The 18,820-nt window shown below is 24.3% G+C and overlaps 1 protein-coding gene across 1 annotated transcript; it reads right to left on the bottom strand.

The window, feature by feature from the left end:
• Positions 1-7,613: 7,613 nt before the first annotated feature.
• LOC129976625 (E3 ubiquitin-protein ligase RNF34-like) lies at positions 7,614-18,084 on the bottom strand. The gene is made up of 6 exons (XM_056090277.1): positions 17,870-18,084; positions 17,657-17,739; positions 15,676-16,029; positions 11,882-11,971; positions 10,520-10,703; positions 7,614-9,983 (listed from the first exon to the last, which is right to left on the bottom strand). Exons 2-6 carry the CDS (start codon positions 17,711-17,713, stop codon positions 9,814-9,816), a joined length of 855 nt encoding a protein of 284 aa, XP_055946252.1. The 5' UTR covers positions 17,714-17,739; positions 17,870-18,084; the 3' UTR covers positions 7,614-9,813.
• Between the last annotated feature and the right edge of the window lie 736 nt (positions 18,085-18,820).

The following is an 18,820-nucleotide window of genomic DNA, read 5'->3' as shown; positions in this document are numbered from 1 at the left end:
TATCCATAGCCATGAGATGTTACTTTTCCCTTTCATTTGATCTATTAAAAATGTTAATGTTTACCTAATTCAGTTATTGTTATCAGCCGATTAAAATTATCAAATTACTTAAGTCTTGAATTAACCACATTAAATGGCAGATACCTGCAACAATATATGATAAATATCAAATAAAGTTGATTAATAGAAATCCATTTAAAAAAATCGAAGATTTTCAAAAGTTAATTTTGTAACACTTTTTATCGACCTTGTAACCTTTATTTAATTAAATAAATACATTTTCAATAAATAATCTTAAGCATTTGATATTCAGTTTCATACTTCGTGAATGAAAGTGGTAAGCAAATTGAATAAGATTTATATTAAAAATTTAATTAGTTTTTTTGTAAAAAAAAAATTTGCATTATATCAACTAAATGAAAAAAAAATTTTATTCTTCTTTTCTATGACATTAAAAAACAATGTTTAAAAAGTTATGGATTGTTTTGTTAAAAAAAATGGAAAAATAGGTAGAAAATATATTTTAAAGCAGTAACAATGATTTTTTTAAATTGTAGGCAACTAAATCTTAAGAAAAAAAAGTAATATAAGTCGATAGATTTTTAAGACTTGAATCATAGAGCATAAAATATTAATAATGGTTTCATCAAGATTATAGTAGGATATATTTATGAATTTACATTGAAGTAAATATTTCATCCTCCTGAGAAAAATGGTAGAATGCTCATCGAAGAAATGTTTTTTTTTTAATTAGATTATGGTGAACGCTCCCACTGGTATAGGGTGGAAGTTTGAAGAAGAATTCCAGTTCATTTGGCACCTTCTTAACTTAAATACAGTTGAAAATTACATAGTGTATCTCAAATCAACTCTTTGTATTACTTCAAAATGGGATATTCATCTAACAAACGTGGTAAAAAGAAATATATTGGATACAGATTATGTTTCCCTTTATTATCGGATTGCATGACACCTATTGTCAAATTAATCCAAATCAGAATCGATAGAATTTCCTCTTTGACTTGCTTCATCTTCTTGAATTGTTTGGGATTCCATCTTTTAGCATCAGTTTATGACATCTACAAAATGTTTGATTTTAAACGATTATTTCCAGTCTACTCAATTTATCAATTAGAATTTTAAATCCCATTTAAAAATGGATCTTTCTATAATAACTCATGTAAAAATAGAATTTCTTCACTCAAAAGGGAATGAAATTCTATCTGCTGTACGTGTATGGGTATTATGGCCAAAAAGATTAAAATTCTGAACATCTGTTTCTCATTGGTCGCAACAGTGAAGATAAAAGAGATTAATTTATGGAGTAAAATCTAATCATTTTTTTTATATTATTGTTATTATTATTTTGCTTAGGAATTACATAATTGGGTAAATTTTGTATCAATATTTTTTCGAAATAGAATCTACTTTTAGGTTTTTTTTAAATTATTTATATAATAAGTAACTTTTTGAAGAGTTATGAAATTTAAAAGTTATTTAGCAATACTTATATTCTCATTTTAAGTAAAAATTAAATTTCTGAACATAAGATAATAATGTGTATTACAATATTTTATAAAAACTAAAAGAGTAAAAAACAGTTTTAAAAAAGAAAACTGACTGAATGCATTAATTTTTTAAAATTAAAGTTAAAAGAATAGCAATAATTTTTAAAGAAAGAGTTTATTAAATGTATACGCATATTAAAATTTTTACTTTTTACTCTAAGCATTCAAAGTTAAAATAAAAATCGCATTAAGAAACACATTAACATTAACAGAAATTAATTAATGTTAAGTGTAATCAAAACTGAAATAATTCAACATGTATATAAAGAAGAAAATGGAACTGATACAAATATTGTTTTAGTTAATTTTGAAAACTGATTAAAAATCTGAGAAAAATATTATGACAATAAAATTAGTGTCACTATAAAGATTTTTTTTTTTTTTTAAATTTTAAGATGGTGTGTGTGTGTGTTTTTGCGCAATTATTTGTTTAGATGTTATGGCAAGAAAACGTAAAAAACCAATTCCACCCCCTTTAGAGGATTATAGAAACTTTTAACATTGCAGTTAATCCTTCTAATGCTAAGGAAAGTTTCGATCGAATTCGTTTAAATTCCTTTCAAGGATTCAAACCTATATTCATGAAATTCTAGAAATGCATGTCTATACTATTTTGAAAGCTTATGTACTATTTTCCAAGTTTCTGAACTAATGTTCGATTAACTAAATAGTATATTCAATTCTTATATATATAAACACACGCACACAGATGGAGAATGCACTATAGGAATTAGAGCAATTTGTATAAAGGAAAGAAAATTGATTGATAGTTCCATATAGTGGCGTAACTTCGGTTGGGGCAAGTAAAGTACGTGCCTGGGCACCATTACCATAGGTGCAAAATTGATGTATTGCATTTAGAATAAAAGTTTTGAAGATTTTTTATAACGTTTAAAGCTATAGACATTTTTCAAGGCATTTCAAAAAGAAGTTGTCAATTCTTATTTTAATATTACCTGTAGCTATTTTTTTTATTATTCGGAAATGCGATGTAATTTTTAATTAATTGTGATAACCAATTGAATAATCTATCAATTGGTTATTACAATTATGTATTATCTATTTTTAAACAAATTTATATATTTTTTCGGCAAAAAATGTAACTTTTTACGACATTTTTCAGTTTATGAATTTTTTTCTTTGTTATGAAGAGCATATCATTGATATTTTAAAATCATATTTAATATGTGATGTGTTATTTTTATATAAATAAACGATTTAGATGGTCGCTGTCGTTTTTTTTTTTTATTTTCTATTTATATTATATATTTCTGTATTTCATTGGATAATTATTTTCTTAGTGTAAGGGTGAAAGCATCTGTGGTAATTAATCTGTTATTCAGTTATTAACTATACAGTGTAAAATTATTGCAGTTTCATTAACTATACAGTGCTACATTAACTATACAGTGTAAAATTATTGCAGTTTCATATTTCTTCCAAATGAAAAATAATCTTAATTAAGACTCATTTTTATGACATCATTCTATTAAATTTTTTGGTAGTTAAACATAAGAGCCTAAATTATTCACAATTAGCTACAGATTAATTATTGCAAGTATTTCTACTGTACATTATCATTCATTTTCCCAATATTGAAATATCAAACAAATGAAAATGAACAAATAAAATAACAACAAATTAGTAACATTGAATCTTATTATCCTTACGTTATTAATCGATCAATATTATGTAAATAAATGCTTCTTAATGATTTCTAGACTCGCGTTCTATCGATATGAAATCAATAGTCACAATTAAATAATTTCATTTCTGAATAAATATGCCCTACTTATCAAAGAGTACGCAATTTTCAAACTTTAATCTAAATTCTTTAAGAATATATATTATTCAAAATTTTGAGAAAATCATATTTTGTGTAAAAATGTAGATGCGTGCGTGCGTTATGGCGCTCTAAAGTCCAGACATTTTTTTTATGTACAGCTACTAAATTTGGTACTTGTATACCTCGGAGATCGATAATGTGTACCTAGGGACGATTTTTTAAAATGTTAATTAATTAAAAATTAAGCTGAATTTCAACGTTTTCTCGCAGTAACTTCCGAAAATATTATCTCAACAAAAAGTAAATTTTCCACCATTTCAAAATTTAAAAATTACCGTTTTCGTAATACCAATTTAATAATCGTGCGAATTTTTGTTAAATTTTGGAAAATTTTTAAAAGATTTTTTTTCTGCCTGATTTTTAACAAAAGACCTATATTGCAGGCTGAAAGTCAAACCGTTTTCATTTTTCGCAATTATTTGATTGATTGCTTTTTTTTTTTTTTTGCATTGTTTAAATTTAAAGAATAAAGTTTCTATTTAATAGTTGTGTAGTTTATGAGACATATAAAAAATAAATTTACAGTGTCGTGAAATTTAGAAAATAGATTAACTGAATATACACGTTTCTAATAGTTATGGAACTGATGGAAATAAATGTTATGGAACTATCTTCATTAGATAAGGTTCATGTATACAGTAGACAGAGCATATGTAAGAAACAAAATAACTCAACTTTAATGTCTGATAATTTGGCGGAATCATGAACATGAAGTTATATCGACTTGATTTAAACTAAATTAAACATAACCTATATTTCCTGGGACCCAACTGGTCCCCAAAGGCAAATAGTTTTATATAAAAAATAAGATACAATCTACTTCGTTTAAAATTGAATGAGTTATGAAAATTTGAATGTTATTATTTAATAAAAATGCGCGATTTTAAACCACTCCATCAACTGTCTCAAAGAAGATACGTCAGTCTACGCATGCAGTTTCTCTAATTCTCGTTGGCCTAAGATTATGATGGGGAGGAGGGATTATTCTAAAATCGTAATATTCAAAACTTTATAATTCGGTCAGATTTGATAGAAGAAGATAGAAAAATTTTTTTTATTATTTATTTAAAAGTTGAAGTGTCAGGAATATTTCATAGAATATGATTCCCAAGGACCAAAGGAGTATAAAATTTATTATTTTTATACTCCTTAATAAAATAATAAGGAGTATAAAAATTATTTTTTGATATAAATTTATAGACCGAAATAAAACAAAATATTGTTATTCACGTCATTTAAATTCTTTTGAAAATAAAACTAAAAACTGAATTTTATGATGAATCTGAGAAATTTTTATTGAATAATTCTTTGAGATATTACATAAATTATGAAAATTGTTCTGCATTGCACATAAAGCTTTAATACTGAACGATTCTGCTTTAGGCACTCATATATCTTTTTTAAAACGTTTTTGTACTTTTAAAAAAATACGTTTTTATATTATTTGAAATTTAATCACTTCAATTTTTATTTAAAGTTCAAATTTTGTGAGCATTGACAGAAAATTAGAGAGATAGTACAATGAATGGAATAGCTTAAGGCTTCTATAAGATTATGAGTTACATTATGAGTTTTAAAATTTGAAGCTTAAAAATGTTTTGCTGAAGAAGTTACTAATAGACCAACTAACATAAATGTATTCATAAAACATTGTATGAAGATCATTAAAGTAGCATTCAGAAGAAGAGAACTTTAATTTTCAATTAATGCAACTTATGTACTAATATATCTATATATATATATATATATATATTAGTGCATGTGTACATTTTGATTACAGTGATGATTAATAGCACACATTTGTCATGATTTTCTTTTTCATTTCAAAATTTTTCTTGTTTTCTTTCTAGTATTGATTTACTTTAAATAAAATGAAAATTTCGAGATTTTTGAGTTATTTTTTTAAAAAAAGACTAAAGAAAGTGTATTTTTATATTTATAGAGATTTTTAAAATGTAGAAAATACATTTTTAAATTTTACAAAATCTTAAAAAAGTATTTCTTTTAATTTGAAATAATAGGTATTAAAATAACTTCAGCAAATTTTTTTACACAATGAAAGGTTTATATATAAAGGTCTAATTATATAAAAAATTATGCTGAAACTACTGCTTCTGCTAATCTCCTCCACCCTTTGAATATCTGCAAAATTTGCTTGATTTTAGAAAATTTTCGTAAAATAATAAAATTTATTTTCATTATATTTAAATTGGAGTAAAAGAAAATTCCACATCCTAATAAGATTCAAGTTTAAAATATAAAGGATAATTCTGATTTTTCCTATATTATTTAACAAGTATTATGTCTTTATATTGCTTTCATTTCACTTTTTTTAAAAATAAAATGCTTCTCTATAACAGAACTGAATTTTCAACCATATGCATGAAATTCTGCAATTTTTTTCATTTTTACATGGAAATATTTTATTGTAATAGTATTCCAACATGAAACATTGCTATTTCATAAAAAGAATGAATACATTTCTCATAAAAAAAAGTTTAGTATGTTGAAAAGAGACATCGAATGTGTATTATTACAATTCAATTTCCTAAAAATATTGTCATTCAAATTTCATATTCATTCCCCAATAGGGAAATAGAAATAATAAATCAATGCCCGCAATTTGCCTTTTCAAATCTTAAATAATCTATTTTTATTCCACGGAAATTTTTATTACAAAGTTTTCAATAAGATATTTAATACATGTAGAATTAACTGAAAAAAAACGGTAGATACATAGAATGTTTAGATATTTATGTATCTTAGTGCACTTAGAAAAAGGTAAAAGTTTCTGAAAAAAACTTTTTAAAATAACTGGATTTAAAATAGTAGGAAATAAAACAAACCTGATAATATGCTGCATTACTTTAATTTCATTTTTCATCTATTCTTTATTTTTTGCAAACAATTATTATGAAAATAAGTCAGTGTTAACTAACGTCAACAGTATAAGTAAAGCTCCATGATACATCATTATAGGAATATCACCAATAGTATTTCAAATTTGTTAATGCATACAAACATTTTCTTCTTCCAAATGCCAGTAATAAGTATCTTATTTAATAAAATTGTGTATTTAAAATTAATATGTTTTTCAGATTTTTTTTATTGCAAGATATGTTGAAACATTCATTACATCTCTCACAATGATGCAGTCACTCACAAATTTTTATGTACAGCGACTTGACATTAAAGTTAATTCAACCAAGAACTATATTAAAATATCTAAATTGAAATTTATATTATTCTACAATTTCACTGAATGATATTTTGCTTCACTATAATACTTCTTATCTGATAGTAAGGATAGAACAAATGCTACTACTGAAGGAAAATGATTTTGAATCTAAAAAAAAAGCTATTTCATGAAGCACCATTTTTTTTATCAACCTTTATATCAATATTATCAAAACTATTAAAAAATTTGATGAAGAAAAGTAATTTTTGCTATCCATATCAAGAATGAAATAATAAGAATAAAAAGATTATACTCATAATATAATAAATATATTTTTAATATTTCTGTTACAAAGGATAGATTTAAGAAATTTGATTTTTCTGAATTCTAAAAAACTTATTCAAATCCATGATATTCAGCGTTATAGTCCTGAACTAGCCACTGCTAAAAAATACCTTCATTAAGAGCATTTCTAACTTCATGAAATAAGGTATTCGTTTCCTAAATCTCAAATCAAAAGATAATCTAAAATTATATCAAACTAAAATCAATCAATCTTTCCTTTTCTTTATCATTTATATGAAAATGAATATTGATGCAAATTCACAATTCTTATAATTGAAAAATATGCTGTGCAACACAATGAATCATTTATTTTGTTTAATTAGATTTTTAAATTTTCATTCATTATATTAATAAAGAAGTATTATAAAACACTTTCCTTATATTAATATGAGTGCATAGCTTTCTTTTCTACAGATCTATACTTTACATACAGATACTTTTATGTCTTCTATACTTATGCACAGAGTTAAAAAATTTATTAATATCAGTAATATCCTATATTGTTTTCTTTAAAATAACTATTTTTTTATAAACATTTACCTTTAAAAGTGAAGCAAATCTAGGACTTTATTTTATTAAATTTGCATCAGAAAAAGTGATTTGTAATTAATTTCTTACTTCAGATGGATGTTCCAAAATAATTAAGTCAACAACAGATGAATTCATGTTCTGCTGAACATTTAATTGTTAAAGTACGAAAACAATTTACATGATAAAACATTTCACATTTACAACACTGATATAAAATCTTTCACAGACCAAACAGCTTTGTATAACTACGGAACACTAACTAAATATATAGATGACAAAGATCACAGTGAAAAAAATATACATTAAGCAGATTTACAATTGAATATGACATTTAAATACCCTGCATTAGATTATCCAACATAATATTTATAGATCAATTTAGAAATTAGCTGCAATTTTAATTGAAGCAAACAAAACTCCTATTTCTTTACAACTTGTAAAAAAATTTAACTTTTTTTGTACTTGACAAAGCATGCTTGCAAGTTTTATTTATTAAAATTACAATATTTCCAATAAAAAATTAATGGAGAAATGCACATTTTTTTTTTTTACCAGGAATAACAAACAATAAAAAAAATTAGGTTCCACCCCCCTGAACAAATCAATATGATCTGCAGTCACAAAACAATTATAATCTGATTACATTAGTTAAACAATTAACAACAATTTGAAACAAGATGGTTTGCAGTGCATTACATAGGGCATAGAAGAGGGGGGGGGGATTATATATAGTAAGATCATTCTCCACATTCACAAAACTTCCTACCACTAGATAGCTACGAAATCAAAAATTGCTGATCAATTACAAACAGCCACAGAAAGAAAATATGCCTGAAACCAAAAGAAATTATTCTTGTTGCTTGTGTTCCCACTGTTTTGCATTATCAATAATGTTTCAATCAAAGAAGTCAATTCAAAAACAGGTGCAAAATACAGCAAAAATACGTTTATAAACTTTATTATGAAAGCTAAAAACATATATGGTTATAAAACAATAACCATTAAAATATTGGCTACTTTTCTTTTTTGCAACATCCAGTATCAGCTAAAGGGTTTCTAAAAATGTTATGATGATAATTTTAAAAACATCCATGATTATCAATAAAAAAAATGATAAAATGTCTCTGTCATGCACATAAAAATACATAAAATTATTTTTTAATAGCTATTAATCTTTTTTTTATAATTTCTGTCAATATCAATGAGGCACATAAGAGCCATATGAGAAAAAAAAGATTATAAATTTAATTAAGAAACAAACTAAAAAAATATTAGATAGATCAAGTTAAAATTTCAGTGTATTTCATTATGTTTTTAATAAGCAAATGATCATTTTGTAAATTAAGTTCAAAAATGAAAAAAAAAAAATTGTTTTATGCATTTTTTTTAACCTACTGAAACTCACACAGAATATCAGCGAGAAATCAAGCTAAATGTAGTGCAAAAAGTAAACACCTATTTCTACATTTATACATTAAAACAATTAGACAATGAACATGCATTAAATAATTTCTAATTCAAACTGATTTTTAAAATAATAATCCTACAAATTTCAAATTTTTAACAGTTCTCATGCAATTAATAATTTAAATTAGCAACAGTACAATAGTTTTATCTTAATGCAAGTTTAATAATTGTTATCTTTGATTTCAGAGATGGACAAAATTACTTTTATATTTTTAACAGATGGTTAAGCTCTGAAAACCATTTTATTTTCCAAGTCTCTCATAACTGAACACAAACATCTACATAATATTTATCACAACACAATACACAAATAAACAACATTTATGATATTTCATTCATAGAGTACATCAAAGATCATAGACATAGCACCAACATCGATTTTGATATATCAGAAAAAAAGACAATTAACTCTGACACATCAAATCACGATCTATAACATTATTATGAATACTTGTTTAAATATTACATTGAGTATCTTTTTAAATGAAACTTCCAGAATAAATAAAAGGGGAAAAAATAAGTGACTAAATCCTGTAATATAAAATTGTGCTTGAAATTAATAAAAAACCAATCTAGAGCAAATAATTTCATAAGATAAATGGTTATTTCTTTTTTTTTTTTTAATCATTCCAACTGTAAAACATTAAAAATGTGACAGGCATTCAAACAAATCGGTGGTAAAAGTGATCTATTTTAAAACTAAACAGTAATAAATATTCTTCAAAATATAGAAAAATGAAATTTATTAACAAAATATAACATTTTAAATTAGTATTTACAAATATATTAAGACAACTTTAACATTTCTTCCTTCAACTTAAAAAAAAATGAATCAAAATGTGTTCTTTGGTAAATGTATGATAAAATGTTCCCATTCTTTAGGATCTGAAAGCGCGAACCACTCGCACTATTATTTGACGACAAATAGGACAATCATGCAACAATTTCCCACACTGATGACAGGTAACCATATGTCCACAGTCTAGGAAAAGGGAATCAATGGTGGCTTCCATACAGATTTTACACAGGTTTTCATCTGGTATGGTATCTAATAGAAAAATGATAGGCAGGTAATTAATGTAAATATAGCTTTTTTTATTTTCAGATATGAAGTTATTTAGATATATCAAAAAATTATACAAATGAAACATTTATTCATGTATAGGAAATAAATTTTTAAAATTCAAAAATAACCTTTATAAATTTTTTATACATTTAAAATATGAAACTGTTTTTAAAATAATAAATAATGGAACTTTATTCAAATCGATCAGTTCTTCAATTTGAAAGCATCTGGTAAAAAGTCTCATTTCTTATAAATTCAGAACTGAAATATAACAAAGAAGTTTAAAATTTTCTTTTATCTTTTGTCTGAAATTTAACAATAGCTCTGCATATGAACAAAAATTTCAAAAAGTAAAAATCTAACTCCAATGCAAAAAAATTAAATACTCAAGAAATAAAAGAAAAAAAAAATCTGAAGAAAATATTTATTTTAAACATCTAAATAATAATAATTAAAAAAAAATCATCATTTAATAACACATAATTTTAAACATACAGAAAAGAGAAATACAATATTACTTTTGTTTTTAGCTGCTTCCTTTAAATCCCACAGCCAACACACTTTCTCTTGCAATTCTGATTTCTCACAACAGCCACGAAAAGATATAAAATTTCTTGTCAGCAGTACTTTCAACTGCATAGTAGTAAGTGAAAAGATATGATTTCTGTCATTAACCGAGTCTAAATTGATAATTTGATGCTTCTGAAATGAATTTAAAAATAAAATTAAAATCTTTATTAAATAAATACTTCAAAACAGATTTTAAATTTTACAAAAATTAGTACCTTAAATTGTACCCTATTTTCATACTTTTGTGATGCTGAATAATTTTAAAGTAACTATGAAAATAATTTGTGATTCAGTAAATTTTATATAAGAAAGAAGATAGTGAATTTAATATATTTCTCATAAACAATGCATAGCTATAAAAGAACAAGTATTGATTTATATTTATTAATATCAGCCAATGTCAATAGGAATCCATTAGTAATGATACAAATTTTTTTAGAATTCTTTATGTTAAATGAATTTTTACAGTTAGATCCCTCTCGCATTATGCATATCGTTGGGGCAGTGGTCAATCTATATAAAAAAATTAACAAATACAGCCATATAAATATCAAAAAATAAAATAAAATAATGTGACGAAGTTCAAAATAAATTTTAAAAAGCTGTTGCTGAAAGAAAGTACATCTGCCTTTTGATACTTCATTCTTATTCTAAATACGCACACACACACAAAATAAATAAAAAAATGTACACAATTTTTTTTTTCTGTTAAGAACATTCTGGTAGCCATTTAAAATGTCAGTTATTCTAAAATCCATTTTCAATTATCATTATCCTAATATAACTAATTGAGAACAAGTATCTAAATTTAAAAAAAAGAATAATTACCAAAGTTGAAAAATGTCATTTATCTCATGGATTAATATGTAATATTTTGGTGACTTTCTCTTCCTGCTAACTATCAATTCAAACTATCATTTACAAAAAAAAAAAAATAATAATAATAATAATAAAGGACTATAAGAAATTTATTATGAAATCATGAATATATATTAAATGATATGGAAGTTCATAATTTCTTTATTAACTTTTTAGATAATAAAGAAATAATAAGTCATTGTATATAAGATTGCCACAGTAGATATGAGATTCACATAAATGCGGCACATAGGCTAACCATTGCAACAGCATGATAATATTATCTTAAAATTATTTTTAAGACAAAAGAAGTAAATACAATTATATTTGCAGAGATTGATATTGGTTTCCTTATCAACACTTTTTTTTTTAAATCAGGAAAGGAAATTTTAATAATGACAAAGTCATTTCATCTAAACTTAAAAATGCTTTCAAACATGAAGAAAACTTACAGTTCCATTCTTGATACTGGGTTTATCTTCTTTTTTATCATGGCTTGTACTTTCATTTTGTTCCTGAATACCCTCAGCGGATGGAATTGTCTACAAAAATAAAAATTAAACTTTACAAAACATTTACTACTTAAAATAACTAAATATAATTCCACATTTATAATAAAAATTAGATAAATAAATCATTTACACTTCACAAAGCAAATGTTAAAGAAATTTAAATCATATGACGATTTACTGAAGTTGAGAGAGATAAAACCTAAATGACCCTTTCTATTTTAACATTTGCGCAGTTATCCTAATAAAAAAAAAAAAAAAAAAAAAATTATCAAATGATTCTGATTATTTTTAATTGTATACTTTAAGTAGAATGTTTTCTCAATTGAAATACACGAACTGAATTATTTTGATTTTATTTCCATCTCGTAACTTTTTAAAATGAGATCTCTATATGTCACAGTTGCTTTTAAGATCCAATCATTATTAATTTACAAGGAAAACAAAATTATGTTTCTATAGAAGCAAGAATACCGAGAAAAAATAAGAAGAGGAGGAAAGAGAATTTTCCTCAAAATTTCCTATAGAAAACTTGCATCTAATTTCCAATATAAATATACTCAATTTGATTATTTTCATAATTTTGCAGTACCTTCCAAAACTCAAACAAGCAAGGAAATTAAAGTGAACTGAATTTAAACTAAACAGTTTTATGTTGAGAAAAGATTTACAAGTAATTTTATGAAAAGAAAATTTTCCAATCTCTAGTGATTAAAAAAAAAATTCTTAAAAAACATAGGAAATAGCTTATGAAAACCTTTATACATCCTGATCAATTTCAATTAACAAAGCTATAGAAATTAGCAGAAAAGTAATAGGATTACACAACACATTTTATACATAACATTTTTACACTTCACAATCATGATAAAATGCAATGAATTATGTAATTTAAAATTTCTTGACAATTTTATAAAACAAAACATTACAGTTGTGAAAGAAGAGAGAGTGGATATTACCATATACTTGCAAATACAGATGTTAGTATGTTTATAGTAATGAAAAAGAATTCAAAATCCTAGCCCAGTTTAGTAAAAAAGAAGCTGTTCAAAACTAATATTACTTTCTTTCTGTAGAAAAATAGTGCCTTATAAATTGTTTTAAATTGAAGGCATTTTAAATTTATTATTAAAGAAGCCTTAATCACTTTTAATAGTACACTTTTGCAAGTATTAAGGAAGTGATAAAATAAAAGTTATACTTTTCCAGTCATTTAAAAAATCACATTCATTTCAAATGGATAGTAGTGTATATATTAAAGGGGGAAAAATTAAAAAAAAAAAAAATTCTTCAGTGAAGTTGTAATATTTTGAACATTAAGAAAGGCTGATTTATATGCTATATAACTAAAAATGAATCAATTTTTGACTAAGAAAACTGATTGTCTATTTTTAAAATATTATAAAACTTTACCTACAAATAAAATCTGTCTAAATTAACTCTATACATGTTATGAGCCTGATACTATGCAACATTTTATTGTGCAATATTAAAATAAAAATATTTAATTCAGTTTGTGAATAACTATTTCATAAGCTGCATTAAATATTTTAATAATTCCCTAGGAAAAATATCAAAATATCTATATCATGAAAACAGAAACAATTGGATATAAATAAAAACTAAAACTAAAAACTAATCATAGTTGCTTACTTTTCCTTTAATTCCTAATATAAAAAACTAAAATAAAAAATGATACCTTCTGAAGAAAAATTCAAGCATTATAACCACAAAAAAATTACTTATTACTTAATAAAAATTAGTATCTGTGTATGTGTTGGATCTTTACAGACCAAACTGTTTTACTTACAGCTTGGCAAATATGTAATTTGAATGGTAGAAACATGCAATTCATAGGAATATTTTTTGAAAATTAATATATTTAAGTATTTTGATTATAATATTTAAATATATTAATTTTTAAAATTAATAATATAATAAATAATTTTGATATTTAGTAATTAATCAATATTTTGCTGTTTTCCCAAGATAACTTCTGAAAATATTGTTGAACAAAAATTAAGTTCTCACCATTTCAAAGATTATACTTTTAATGACACAAATTTAATAGCTGCAAATTTTTTTCTTCTTCTGAATTTTGGAAATATATTTGCCACATTTCTAAAAATAGATTATATTATTGTTCTGAAATTCAAACTGATTTCACTATTTTGTCAAACATTTGCTGAAAACTAAAGAAGGATTCTGTTTAATATATGAATAGCTTACAAGACAAATAAAAAGTGAAGATACAATATCATGACATTAGAAAATAAATGAACATGATATTTATGTTTTCAATAGTAAGAGTTAAAATGTTATAAGACTTTCTCTATTAGAAAGGCTCATGAACATAATAAATAAACTTAAAAAAATAACATCAATGTCAGACATTTTAGTGGAATCAGTTATGATTATATCCAAATAATTTAACTGAAATCAAATTTAACAATGTTTTTGGTAAATCAGCTAATCACTTGACACAAATAGTAAATAATAAATTCGTTAGCAATTTAAATAAAAATTCCGTAATAAAAAAATTTAATAAGAGTAAGAAGAAAATCACATTTTATAAAGGTTTAAAAATATATATATATATGATACTACAATTTATGATTATTACAGCAAGGGAAATATTTTTAAAAAGTATTATAGTTATTCTTAGATCTAAAAACTGAATTATGTAGAAATATAGTATAGTTCTTTCTCAACAATTAATAAAGACTGTCAATTCATGTGAGTCAAAATTACAAAGAATTTAAAGCTTAACCTACATCAATAATTGCCAATATGTTACAAAATTTATATATTTATTTTAAAATGAAATTTATTAATAATTAATGAATTTTCATAATTAATAGTTCATAATTATTATATGTTAACATAAGATGTTCAAAAATTTGAAAGAATGTCCTGGCTAATTGCAATATTTCATTACGTTCCCTAGATATGGCTGAGGTGTTTTTAAGGGAACAAGTGTTCTGAGATATTGTACATAAATAAAACAAAAATTGTTATCAAAATAAACTGTGAATATAAATAATTCAATTTTAAATTTCTTTCCAGACATGCTTCTAATTTCGCTTTTGAAAAAAATCTGTATTTTGCTTTTCTAATACAAGAGATACCTGGTGTGCTTCTTGTAGAAACATTATTTCACTAAAATATTTTTTTAAAGTTTATAAAATGGACATCCATACTTACAAAATTTATGCAACAAAAGAATAAACTTTCACATTTTTTAGTAATAGTTTTTTTTTTTTTTTTCATAGGCTTTAACAAAAAACATTTGCATTCGATATAAAATTTGATATTTTAAGGAAATTAATAAAATAAAGTAGATATTTCATATAACACCAGTAATATTAAATAAAGCTAAAATATAATAAAATTCTTTTAATTAGGTTTTTCAATTTTTATATTAAATAATCATTATTTATAACTTTCTTTTACTTCAGATAAAAAATAAAATAAGCATGCATTAATGTATATTTAAACCTCTAAATAGCCAAAACTGCTAAAAAACCAGTTTTTTTCCCTTTACAATTTCAACTTAAAGAAATCGCTCTTATTTATATGTTTTATGCAGAATTCACAGGCCAATATTATTATTAATATTTATTTATTTTGGTTTCAAAGTTATATTAGTAGTGTTTGTCCACTTCTATGAAAAATTTATTGGAGGGTTGAATAAGTAAATAATTCAAAATTTATAAATAAACAAAATCTAAACTAACAGGAGTTGATGATGCTTGACTTCCAAATAGACCTCCAATATTTCTGTCTCCTGGGTGCAGAGTTGGATATATAGGTTGATAATTTGAAGGAACAGACTGTTGAGCATTACTCTGACGTGAGAAATAATTCATAATCCAGTCTACCAAAACTGCTTGTTCTCTACGATCATTTGAGGGCACATCTATTCCTTTAAGATCTACAAACCACTGTAAGTCTCTTAGCTTCAGATTTGCAACATCATAAGAATTTAAAGGCACATGTGTAAAAATTTTACATCTATAGCACTGATACAGCCTGCCCTTAGTCGTAGTGCATTCAGAGCAATAAATGTATCCACAATCTTCACACTTTTTCTGAAAAAAAGAAAAAAGAAAAAAAGAAACAAATAAAAAAAAGCACAATTAAAAATAGAGATGTAATTATATAAAAAAACAAACTACAATTATTAATTTAGTTAATTTCTAATTAAAATATCAAGATTTGAGCCTAAGTGTGACATCAAGAAAATTTCTTCAATCCTCTAGTGTATAAAATTCATATATACCTGAAAAAACTATATTTGCAAAATATAAGATAAAAAGGCAATTTCATATTAATAAAACAGTAATAAGAATGTTTATTATATCTGACACAATTTCAGTCAAACTCATTATCCCCCCCCTCCCCAAAAAATGGCAATTTCTTTTACATTTAATTTACTTCTCATACTATATATACTATTATTCTGATACTATATATAGATATTTTCATTTAAGCTAGCTACTAAATCAAAATTTCTCTTCATGAAAATTGTAATTAAAAGACAGCAGATATTTAAGGACGTCTTATACATTCTTTTAACAGTAAATAATGTCATATAAAGAGAAAAATCTGTACAATTTCAAAATTTCATATGCATATTTTTTAAAGAGTCAAAACTCCTATAATCAAAAAACAAAATAATAAAAATGAAACAATGAAGGAAACAATCAGAAAAAATATATAGAAGAAAGAATTAGTTTACCATTGTATATAGAATTAACAAGACTCTAAACTTAAGCAGTTCTTATAAAATTATATTAATGTTAAATCATACATTGGTAACTAAAGATACCAAAATAAACTTGTGAAAAAATTAAAAGAAAAATAAGAATGTCAAATCAAGCTTTATTACTTTGAAATATGTATAAGAAAATAAGTTTATATTTTTAAAAAAATCAATGTAACTTATATGTACAATAAACTGGTTCATTGATTTTACAAAGAAATAAAGATAAAAAATTTGTTTATGTAAAAGAAAATTATAAGAAACAAACATACTAGAGCAAGCTTTGTTAACAATTATAAAATTCAAGTTCTTATGCTAACAGCTAACATATGGTAACAGTAAAATTTCAAGTCCTTTTCTAACATGTGTTATGAAAATTTGTAAACAAATGGCAACTTTGTAACAAACAAGAAATTGAAGAATATTTTCCATCACTAACCACATTTTTTTCCTAAGAACATTATGTTTATAACTAAGCCAAGACGTATGTTAAACTAAAATATCTGAAGTTTTTTTTTTTTTTTTTGCCTTTTTATTATTGTAAATAAACAAATTATTTGGAGGCCAGCATCTTTTATTGAAAGTATGAGCAAGTTTTAAAATTGAAACGAAAATATCTAATACTTTACAACATAAAATCTAAAGAAAACAATTCTGTTTTCAGTAAGAAAACATCCCATTTAGGAGATGAAGGGGGTTGGGACTAAGGAAATAATGGATAAAAACTATAATAAGAAAATGAAGGCTATTTATATTGATTTAAAAATTCTTTATCCGGGAAAAATTATTAAACTCTTAACTAAGCAAGAAAGTGCTTAGTTAAGAAGTACGATCTGTACTTTAAACAATTGCTTAGATTTATTAAGAGAGATGACAATTAAGAATTGCTAGAATAATTTGTAAAAAAAGTTCAGTCAACTTTCATATAAGTTACGAATAAAAATAGTACATACCTTCCTTTTCAGTATAGTAAAACGTAAACTACAGCCGTCACACGACATTTTAAACATTCATGCAAATTACAAGAACTTTGAATCTGTAAAATACAAAAATAAAAATATATAATAAACAATTAAACTTCAATATTCTAAATATGTAGAGTTGACAATGAGTTTTATAATGGTCTGAAATCAGTATGGAAAAGTAGTTAAACATAAGCGACTTACTTGAAATGGACGAAATAAACACGTATTTATTTCATATAGGATGTCGCAGTTAAAACTCCATATAATGTCCAACCTGATATGCTTCTTTTCCCTGTTAATACAGTATATTCCAGAAAAGTCTGTCAAACCTTAAACACTATCCATTGAATAAAATCTTATAATGCTTCGTCTCAGTGCAGTGATGTAAGCAAAGAGAAGGGAGGGAAAGCGATACAAGTAATGGAACCAAAACAAACAGAAAAACTTTGACAAATACAGTTAATATATCATGCAGAAGAAATTTCGTAATAAAATCTTTGATAATGATTACATGAGCTCCAAAAAAATAATTTTAAAAATTATAAATTCCAAACAGATGGCCACAAGATAAATTTAGTGGTAATATTTTTTTGTGTTCATAAAAAGTAAACTGTAGATTATTAAACAAAACAAACATTTATTTATACTAATAACTGACTGCTATGAGCCAACATGAATTTTGTGAGGCGCTTAGAAGTTTATTACTATTGGATAGTTTGAAAGTTGCGTGGATTTGTATTGACACAGGATTGTCTCTTCAGATTTAAATCAGGAATAGCTTGTACAAAGTTAACGAGGCACTTGACACCTTTTTTTTTTATGCTTAAGTATAATCTCCAGTTTATTTAATGTTGCTCGTAATATTTAAGTTTATCTCACAATTTAATCCTTTTTTTCCTTTTAGAGCATTCCATCGTCATGATAAATTCAAGGAAAAATTTGCACACAATATCGTACAATTCCTTCATGACGTTGTTCAATGTTTCGAATGTCGTACAAAATTGTGAAAATATTGTAGAGATATTACTGAAGATTTTGTGTTATTGGGGCGAGTGTCACGCGTTTGATCTCTTTATATAGCGAATTAAGAGCAATCTATATCTCTTTCCTTTAAGCCAAGTGGTGTACTAAGCTTCTGAATCCTTCCATTCA

This window comes from Argiope bruennichi, chromosome 7 (assembly GCF_947563725.1).
Source record: "Argiope bruennichi chromosome 7, qqArgBrue1.1, whole genome shotgun sequence".
Lineage (NCBI taxonomy): Eukaryota > Metazoa > Arthropoda > Arachnida > Araneae > Araneidae > Argiope > Argiope bruennichi.
The sequence above is the reverse complement of the archived record's forward strand: the minus strand, read 5'-3'. Positions and strand labels throughout refer to the sequence as shown.

Coding starts and splice junctions, on each gene's coding strand:
- LOC129976625 (XM_056090277.1), bottom strand. CDS start 17,713: ATGTTTAAAATGTCGTGTGACGGCTGTAGTTTACGTTTTACTATACTG. Junction 10,704..11,881: donor CCAGTATCAAGAATGGAACT/GTAAGTTTTCTT, acceptor AATTCATTTCAG/AAGCATCAAATTATCAATTT. Junction 9,984..10,519: donor GGAAGCAGCTAAAAACAAAA/GTAATATTGTAT, acceptor TTTTTCTATTAG/ATACCATACCAGATGAAAAC.